Raw genomic sequence first — 10,072 nt, 5'->3', positions numbered from 1 at the left:
TCTTACTGAATTTTTAAAGATGCCCTAAAATGGAAGTTCGGATAGGTTCAATCGGCTTGGAGTTATTAATGCTTGAGCACTCAATCACTTGATATATATACATATTTAGTTTACACTTTTGAACATGTATTGTCCGATGTTCGAAGCTCCTCTTAGTTTTGGTTTTATATTTGAGCAGCAAGCCTCATTTGAAATAACATTGCTAAGTGAGTATCCTTAAATTTTATTGATGATATTATTTGTATAATTGATTACATATTATGGTTTAAACAAGTAATCACACGTGTAGCATATCATCCATGAAGGAACAATTTTGCATGTTGGTCACAATAACAAGTTGTATAAATTAGTTGATTATGATAACATGCTTTTGTTTTGCAACATAGACCTTGATTCTTCAAAAGTGCTAAAGATCAAGATATATTGAGTTTGTTGTGATGATTTGTGTCAATGGTGATACCCTAAGTTTAGCAACCAAAAATCATTTGTTTGAATTTTAGATAGTGCGTTTTCATATCTAAACAAATATAGTGTAGATAGATCTCTCTCTTTCTCGAAAAAAAAATAATTAAGTTTGCAACAATTTAGTTAGAGCATCGGAGTAAGCCTATGTAAAGGTATCTCATTACGGTGCCATACATACCAAACTGCCAGCAACTATTAAACAGATTCAAAGCACTTCGTAATGGAATATCTTGATCTTGATGTTAACGTTCTATCAACTTGATGAAGTGAGACGTGTCTAATCGTGGAGGTTTCACCATGAAAAGATCCCAACATTTCTAATTTTCTCTGGATGCTAATATGACTCCTGACCTTTAATCAAAGAATTAGGAGGATAAACTCACCTTGATCATTGTGTCATGTTTAAAGGATATGATTGTTATAATATCATGACCAAATACTTTTAGGTAGTTTGGTCCTGGATTAGATACATGACCTGGAGTATTCTTTTATGCTTAGAAAATAGCTTTTAGAAAACAAAAATAATAAAGAAACTGTTGATCTGGTCAAACTTATTCATGACAGGAATAAACTATCCTAGAAATGCTTGCATAATTTATTCCTAGCACGAGCTATAATAAATTACTAATTTATGTTTTTTTTTCTTTTTTTAAGCAAAATACCTTTGACATAGGAACAATCTAAAACTTTTACCAAAACAAAAACAAGAATAACTCATGGAATAACTGTTATAACAGACGTAAATATTCGTCTTCCATTTGTTCTCGAATAAACGTAGTTTTTATGTTTATGATAATGATATTGCTCAGTGCCACTGGCAAAAGAAAATGGGGGAAGAAAGAATAAAGCATGCAAAACTGGAGCATTGGAAAGATACAATCACCTTAGCCCAAGGCTTAAAGAATGCAATGAACTAATGTCATAACCAAAGGCTTGTAATGTTGGTATTGCAATATAATGAAAAAAAAAAATTGATACAAGAGGATCCCCATACTTGATAATTATTTTAGTCATTACAAATAGAGATAGACATGTTTCAAGAATGAGATCCGCCACATCAAGAAGTCGAACCATAAGACAAGCTTTCAGAAGTTATAACTTGGTGGTTTAATGTTCAATTGACATGATCTTTTTTTTTTTTAAATTGAGCAGCTTTTTGAGATCAACAACTTCAAGCCAACTCTTTATGGGGTTGAACTGGGCTGAAATTTCATCATTTAGGCTTCAAAAAAGACCGATCAAATAGATTTTTTTTTTCAAATTTTTTTTTGACCAGAAGACTAAAAAGAGCGGCACAAGATAAAATTGATATATAGATATATGCCAGGAAACAGATCGTGCAGCCTAGGCCACCACTGGTCGTCAAATCCTGATCCGACCGTGGACACGACAGCAGACCAATGTAAAGAAGTCGTGACCAAGTCAACCGAGCGGCAGCGCCCAAGCAAAATTCGCGTTACAAACCCGAAAGTATGATTTTTCTCCAACCACCACGAGGAACGCAATATCATCGCGTGGGTTCCACGCTAGATGGCACCTTGTTTCTACGTGGCGACTTTTTATTGGTTCAAACGGGGTACCTCCACAATCTTCCGATACGAAAGGATCCTCCCTTCTTCGTTCACCTGCGCGGCCGGTGAACTCGTCCTCCTGCGAAAGGAAAGATAAAGAAGGGGAGGGAGGGATGAGATGGAGAGCGAGGGTTCGAGGGTTCGAGGGTTAGAGAGAGGGAGAGGAGAGGGCGGCGATCCGATTTCGAGCCGGACCATATCCATCCCCGTGTCTCGCTCGTCTCCTTGATTTCATCGGCATCCTGCTCGGTTGATTTCTGCTTGCCTCTTTCCATCGATGGGAACGCCGGAGTTTCCCGATCTCGGGAAGCACTGCAGCGTCGAAGACTGCCGGCAGATCGATTTCTTGCCCTTCACCTGCGACCGATGCAGGAAGGTACTCCTCAATCATCTCTCTCTTGCCCCCCTTTTGATTTCTTAATCTTGGAAGACATTTACGATAGATTATGGAATCAGTTCCCACATTGGATGGAATTCAGGCCATAGGTAGAGGAATTTAATAGGATGTGATGGCGTTGATGGGATCATGTTTTTTCCTAAGAGGGCAATGGGTTTTATGTGATATGATGGAAGATCCGAGAATTTGCAGCCAAAACTCCGGGAGAGGCATTGGTATAGAATGGCTAATTATCTTACTCTTGGTAGCGAGATCTTTGGCGTAATATGCCACAGTCTGGGATTTAGGCTAATAATACAAACCTTTATGTAAAAAAACAATGGAAAAGGCTATTCTTTATGGACATGGCACCAACACTCTGCTTCGGGAAACAACAAATGTTTTGTATTTTTCTGCTGAGCACTAGATAAAAGAAAGCATTGTTAGTTAATTTTCTGATCTGGAACTATGACAGATTAAAAAATTATGTGCAAAGCAAGGTCCGCACTCCACAACTGAATCACAGATTCTAATGATAAAAATTTCTAGGGAGCTTGGACTGTTGATGTATCTAAGAGTTTTGGGTTGTCAGAAAGGAGGGTCTTGATGAAGCATTATGGGGAACCTTGTGGGGTGGGGTGGGTGAAGGAAATAGATAACATCAACTTGTTGACTCTTGTTACTAATTAGCAATTTATGATATATACGTGATAAATGAAAGGACATATCGTACTACACTTGTATATCTTGAGCTATTCTTTCCCATAGTGCATCGTCATGCCATCACAAAACCATCCAACTCTTGCTCCTTGAATTTAATGGTGCTAGAGCTCCATGATCATCGTATGGACTGACAAAAAGTTTTGGAGGTTTATAGTGAGAGTGGTTAGCTTCAGATTTTTTTCCCCTTTCCCCTATCAAATGCGGCCATTGTATCAAGCCCGCACTTAATCTTCAGAAAATTTTGAAAGGAAGCCTTGTTGTAGCATGGTTCAAGGCGTAGCATTGGAACTGCTATGTAGGCTTTTGTTTACCGAGGGTTTGAATCCCTCTCTTTCCGTTTCTGTTAATTCACCAACGTGACCGACCACAATGTATCAAATCAAATAACAACTGATACCATTATTCCAGCAATAAGACTTTTATTTGACTGAAGTACGGTCCTCTGACTCTCGTAATTGAAAATGACTTGTGCCTCCAATCTTTAAAGGGATTTGAGGCCTTGGGCTAGTTACAGGGTTACGGTCTCGTACTTGCCGACACTTTACCTTCATTGATGCAAGAAATTATGGAAGATTTCTGTAAGATACACAACTATCAGGGCGACATGTTCTAGTTTTCCTTTTTGCCCCCCTCCTGTTTCTTTTTTCTTTTTCCTTTTAACTGTTCGGGTTATTGTTGAATTTGTGCTTGCGGGGAAGAGATCAAATTATCACCTTAATCCTTACTAAAGCTGTGTGCTAATTTCATAAATGTTATTGGACATACATGTTACATTGTCTAGCAACTTGACAAACAACTAACATGAATTTGCATCACTGTATATCATTGAAACAATAACTGTAAGGAAGTTCAAATGATATTTGGAAGTTTCAGGACAGGAAAATTCAGGAACTTCAGTGGTATTTTCAATATTAGGTACATTAGGTTATATTCAGGTTTAGTTTTACCATTGACTGACTTGTATTTGCATGTACCATGGGGACCTAGCAGGATATGTTATATATAGTCCAATCCATGTTGTTATTTGTTGATACTAGAACCATCACACACTCTTTAAATCATGCTGTTACCTATGCAGAATGGTTTGTACTTTATGGCATGGTATGATGTGGACCTGACACTTAGGTTCTGCATGTACTCTTGTCGTGGATTCAACAATCTGGTTGAAGATTTGTTATTTAACTTTATCACATGGTTGAGGAGTTACTTCTGGTTCTTGACCTCTTTTTCTTACATTTTTGATTCTTCATACATCATATTCCTCAGAATCATCATTCTTTCCTCTTATATCAATTATAGGGTTCCGTCTATAATATCATTTTGAAACTAAGCCCAACCTTACCTTTAAAGGCTTAATCTCCACATTCTCAGACATGGACATTTTAGTTCTTGCTCCTCTTCCTACTTTTCTGTTTTTCATATCAGAGCCATAATGACTAGTGAATGCTATAAGGTCAAATTCTCATAGGGAATTAATTTACAGCCATAAGTTGATTGCTCATTGTTTAAATCATGGTCTGCCGTACCGCCCCGTACCATACCATACCGACAGAAAATCGGTACGAAATACCCATTCAAGTCGGTACAAGCCCCATATCGCCCGTACCAAGGCGTACTGCCCCTTACCTAGGTGTATTGACCTTCACCGAGGCATATCGACGTATGTTCTGGTCCGTATGTAGGCATACCGAGATGAAAATTGAGAAAAATAGTTGGTGAGCTATTTCTGCACAAAAGTGTACCATGCTATACTGACCCAATAAGGTACCGATATAGTACTTAGTATCGAGATTGCGGACCTTGGTTTAAATAGAATAATGTATCCATGAGATCTTAGCTTACTGTTGAAGTTTTCTGGTGCCAATTCCTTTTTCTAAATGTATTTTGGTTACCTTATAGGAATCCATTGCATGGTCAAAGTACCATATTTCCTTACAAATTCAATTCATCCTCCATCAAGACTGTTGTATAAGTTGGTTCTGAATTTTTATTAAAATATAATCAATTCTAATATACTTTACATCATTTTAATTGTTAACTTAATAAAGTTTTTTTTTTTTTGAGTTTTATTCATATCCATGCTGACAGCCCATAATAGTTATCCTCCATTAGGACTAATTTAGTAGCGTATGACAGATAACCTTTTTACGATGAATTTATATGTATTATATTTTCAGTTTTTATTGTGCTCAAAATTGTCAAGCAAGAAAAGGAGATGACAAAAAAAGGGTTGTGGACTATGAAGCAAAGAGTTAAAAGATGATGAGGAAGAGATGAGAACACTAAAAAAAGTAAAAAAGTTATGAACCACAATAAAAAAAAGATAAAACTTAAGCTATCATTTAGTTATCTATCTTCAATATACCTAGAATCTTTTTTGATGGAATGTTTAACATATCATATCCACTCAGTATATCGATAAATATATAAACTAGCCTCATCCCATCGATTTTAGTTTAGAATAGCTTTGTGATGCCTTCTTTGCTAACTCATTCCAATCATGGGCCGCATGAACAACTATATCATGTAAATGTAAATATACAAACTCAGAACACATATTCACATACCCATACCACTACATAAATGCTAATGCATATATACATATAACATATCCATGTGCATGTATATCTGTATGGTGATTTATTAAAAAATACTTTGCGTTCTTATTAGATCTAATACCTCATGTCTGTCTTCTTCAAGTCTGAAAAATTTTTGTGACAAAATAGATGCAAAGATAGTGCATTGGTCATGAAGGATATAATATTAATCGATTTTCTATTGGTCATCTATATGCTAGTATCTGTACCAATATAATACACAGTTAATGATGTTGTCAAAATACATCTTTGCTGCCAACTTGATGATATAGAGTACTCACTTAAGTATAGACTAAATTTATGCTTCTTCATGTATGCATATGCTTAAAAATTTGCTATATATTGGGTAGTGAACTTGGTATTTTTTTTTTTGAAGAGCCAAGGTGGTAAGCCTGGCCATGAAATGGAGGCTGGACGCCTAGGCTCTTGAACAACTTTCATGATGAATCTTGTTGGCAATTCATTCCCAATAGCTACATTTTTGCCAGCTTTTCTGAACCTTCCATCATGATTTTATCCATTTTATTATGTCAATCAAAATAATAGAGAGTGACTCTATCTGCAATTGCCATCTACTTCTTTTGTTGCTGTTCTTGGCTAGCTGCTATCGGCTTGGTTTTTGCTCTTTCATACCATCCTTTGCTAACTTCTTATTATTGATTCATAACTCTATCTGCAGTCCCAATCTACTTCTTTTGTTCTTGTTCTTAGTTATCTGCAAGCAGCTTGACTTTGTATTTTTTATCCTTTTTCAAAATTATTATTATTAGATTTACAGCTTGCCTTTAACTTGATTATGATCACCTTTCATAACTGGGCTTTGGTAATGATATCAGTGAAGTTACTTTGGAGAAAAAATAATTTAATGGATCTAAGATGTGGGCAATTGACAGGTTTCTTTACAAAGCTACCATAGTCAAATGCAAGATATTGTCAGGTATACGATTATATTTTGATCTAAACGTGGAATATATATCCCAAGTTTACCCTTGGTATCAGTTGTCACGTACTGATTTATAGCAATTTAAAGAAGGTTGTCCCTGGGTTAGTTAATCTATCTGGTTCCATCAAAGAGTAGTTAAACTTTTTGATAATCTATACTGAGGATTCCCTTTTCGTCTAAGATAAGTTTTGTGGGGCAACTTGTTTTCTAGCTCTTGCTTTCATCAACTATGGGTCAGTATTTCTTATTAATCTTCTGGACTATTAAGGAATTGGTACTTGTGCAATTTTCATGTGCATGTGGTATTATTCAAGAGTCAAGACTATTATAGTACAGATATGCAGATGATACTGCAAATATGTGGCATCAAATACAATTTATTCTGTAAACAATACTAGTGTTTGTATCACATGGAAGCTATGTTCAAATAGAGTGGTTAGACCTAGTTTGTAGTTGAACTATATAAATGCTAGATGGAAACAAGTTATTTTTTTCCTTCTCAAGAGCATCAGGTGCTCATACAAATTAGGAAATCCTCTCTCTCAAAACCAGTGTGATGTGGCATTAGTTTTGCAAATATTTTTGTGTTGTTTTTATTTGTTATTATTTACATCAGACCTATCCAATGATTGTGCTGAAATGTTAACTAGGTATTTTGTCTGGAGCACAGAAGTTACACCAAACACCTCTGTCCAAATGCAAACCAACAGGATGTGACTGTCCTGGTGTGCCCACTATGTGCTAAAGGAGTTCATTTGGTCCCAGATGAAGACCCAAACATCACATGGGAGTCTCATGTAAACCTTGACTGTGACCCATCGAACTATCAGAAAACAACAAAAAAAAAGCGATGTCCTATTCCTGGTTGCAAAGAGACATTAACTTTCTCTAACACAATTAGATGTAGAGACTGCACCAAAGAACACTGCTTGAAGCATAGATTTGGGCCTGACCACAAGTGTCCTGGACCCAAAAAACCAGTTTCAGGCTTCCCATTTGTTGGTCTGCTTAATAGGAGTCAGAAACGTGAATCATTATCGAAGAACAGCTCAAATGGTACCTCGTGGTGGAGTTCAAGCTTGCTTACTGCGGCGTCAAGTTTGAGGGCTTCTGCTGAAGCAGGCATGCAAAGGTTGAGCAATGCAACCACCCAAGCTTTGCAAAAGGCAAAGGATGGAACATCACCGGGCGGTAGTGGTGCACTTGTGGAGCAGTGTACTCAGTGTCCAGCAAAGTTCTCCACCATATCTGCTCTGATTGAGCATGCAGAGAAATCTCATCATCGCAGTACTCAGCCAGGTTGTGATAGGGTGACAATCGATGCGTGCCCCATATGCAGCAAAGGTTTTCGAGATCCAGTATTGTTGGTGGAGCATGTCGAGAGGGATCATGGAGGGTCTTCAATTGCTTAAAAGCAAGCACAACTCTCCATTACATTTTCTCCAGTCTCCACCCTGCAAAGTAGTAGAATTTTGCTATATTACTAAATAATTATATTCTTTATTGATATTGAAATGTGGTCTCCATGTTTTCCAGTCAAATGACAAATCAATTGGATCATCGAATTATTCTCTACTGATTCTTACATATTTGTTCAAAGGATTATGCCATATCTATTTCAATAACGAATATACATCTTTTTCAAATTTTGATTAATGTTTTGGATTTCTCATGATTTTTTTGCAAAAAAAATCATTGATTACTTTAACAATTTCTGAATTTTGCTTTTTGATAGAGGAGGTATTCCTGATTTTCCCCTCCTCTTTTCTGATATATAGTCCTTGCCTTCCTAATTTTTCCTTGAATTTTGTCAAATCATATACCAATAGGATTTATTCTAATCCTGATGTTGTGACTAGTTTTCCCTTGGCTAAAGGAGGATTCCATAATTGTTTCTGTGAAGTTACTTCTCCGGTCATGCACATGCATGTGCACACTCACACCAGAGATGATCACGGCAAAATATTTATTTTTCCTTTATTTTTCTAAGCGACCAGATCTACTCTCTGCATTGTCTTAAATTTTTCCTCAACAGTATTATCTGTAGTTCTGCTCTCATTTATGATGTATCATTTTAAATTTTTAACTTTGCTGATTACTCTCTTGGTTTGTTTTTCGACTTCTTGCCTTGTCTCATATTACAGACACTTGCTTTGTGCAAATAATTCAACTACTCTTTTCCCTCAACAAAAAAAAAAAAGAAGAGAAAAAACTACTTTCATTTAGCAGATATCACTGCACACCTAAAGGCTTTAAGGCAAATAGGTCCCTGTAGACTATGAGCTCATGCATGCTTACGTGCACGAGAGCGAGGATGCTTGCTTCTGTCCATGCTGTGTTTCTCAGTGCATTGATACACTCCTCTGTTTTATATGTTCCTTTTCTTTTTGCAGTTGGGTCTATGTTACTGAAACTGCCCTCTCTGATCTTCAAGCAGATTCGAATTAGTTCATTTTACTGGAGAAAAGGATAATCCTTGCTTCTGCTTTGTTTACTGCAAACAGTCAGCTTTTGCTGTAGCGTGCTCGGAGGCAGGTGTTCTCCATTTCCACTGGAGATATTACGTCAACATACAGGTTGTTTGGCATTGTTGTTGTAATTACTGTCGCATAATTGTATTAGAAGATAACTTTTCTCTCTCTCCTTTTGTCTTAATCTTTAACTAAAAGTTGTTTCTTATTTCTAGAGTTAACATGATGTCTGAAACAAATGAAGCTAACTGTCAAGTTGTGATGCACGAGTATTGTTAGCTTCCACATCTGGCATTTTGAAATCTTCTCCCGTCTATCATTACCCCACCATGTGTGGGCAGCGAATGGGTGCATGACTTCGAGTGTTATCAGAAGTGAGTGCATTATTGAACTGCATTTCTTGAATTATCTTAAGGCCCGTTCGATTTACCAAGCTGGTTTACATTTTACAAGCAATCAAATTAGATTTCTTGGGGCCTAAATCAGAGCGATAGGCTTATAAGTTTAGGAGTGATATTTAGATGATGAGTATTGATTTATGGGTGTTCCTTGATTTAATACATGATTTGAATATGTAGCGAAAAGGTCCCCTACAAGAGGATGATGTAGATATACGGAAGCTCTATTGTTTTCCATTAGGTCATTCAAACTGCTGCTGTGGATATTATCTCTCGATAGCCGAAGAATTTTGATTCAAATACTCGATCAAAGCAGGTAATTTCCATAGCCAACTCCGTATCTTCGCATATTTATATCAGAATTTGGGTGAGGGGAAGAAAAAAAAATTACATGAAACATAGTATTTGAGGAGCAATCCAAACCCCACGTGTTTCCGTTGTAGTCTAGTTGGTTAGGATACTCGGCTCTCACCCGAGAGACCCGGGTTCGAGTCCCGGCAACGGAAGGTTTTTTTTGCCGTTTTTGTT

The 10,072-nt window shown here is 36.8% G+C and overlaps 1 protein-coding gene and 1 non-coding gene across 4 annotated transcripts; both read left to right on the top strand.

Moving 5' to 3' along the window:
• The first annotated feature begins 2,084 nt into the window (after window positions 1–2,084).
• Window positions 2,085–9,412, top strand: LOC120104524 (zinc finger AN1 and C2H2 domain-containing stress-associated protein 16-like). Of its 3 annotated transcripts, none has more exons than XM_039115827.3 (3): window positions 2,085–2,412; window positions 7,326–8,089; window positions 9,069–9,412. In XM_039115827.3, exons 1-2 carry the CDS (start codon window positions 2,314–2,316, stop codon window positions 8,085–8,087), a joined length of 861 nt encoding a protein of 286 aa, XP_038971755.2. In that variant the 5' UTR covers window positions 2,085–2,313; the 3' UTR covers window positions 8,088–8,089; window positions 9,069–9,412. The 3 variants fall into 3 exon arrangements, with proteins under 3 accessions (XP_038971755.2, XP_038971754.2, XP_088560018.1); XM_088703892.2 differs by having other exon boundaries at window positions 2,160–2,412; window positions 7,326–8,136; window positions 9,069–9,314; XM_039115826.3 differs by having other exon boundaries at window positions 7,326–9,412.
• A 565-nt stretch (window positions 9,413–9,977) lies between these two features.
• TRNAE-CUC (transfer RNA glutamic acid (anticodon CUC)) lies at window positions 9,978–10,050 on the top strand. Its single transcript has one exon. It is a non-coding gene; the product is annotated as a tRNA-Glu (tRNA).
• Window positions 10,051–10,072: the final 22 nt, after the last annotated feature.

The sequence above is a fragment of the Phoenix dactylifera genome, chromosome 9 (assembly GCF_051530095.1).
Source record: "Phoenix dactylifera cultivar Ajwa chromosome 9, Ajwa_hap1_PhDact_Kaust_v1.1, whole genome shotgun sequence".
Taxonomy (NCBI): domain Eukaryota; kingdom Viridiplantae; phylum Streptophyta; class Magnoliopsida; order Arecales; family Arecaceae; genus Phoenix; species Phoenix dactylifera.
Note: the sequence above shows the minus strand (reverse complement) of the source record. Positions and strands in the feature narration are given on the sequence as shown.

Coding starts and splice junctions, on each gene's coding strand:
- LOC120104524 (XM_039115827.3), top strand. CDS start 2,314: ATGGGAACGCCGGAGTTTCCCGATCTCGGGAAGCACTGCAGCGTCGAA. Junction 2,413..7,325: donor CCTGCGACCGATGCAGGAAG/GTACTCCTCAAT, acceptor AATGTTAACTAG/GTATTTTGTCTGGAGCACAG.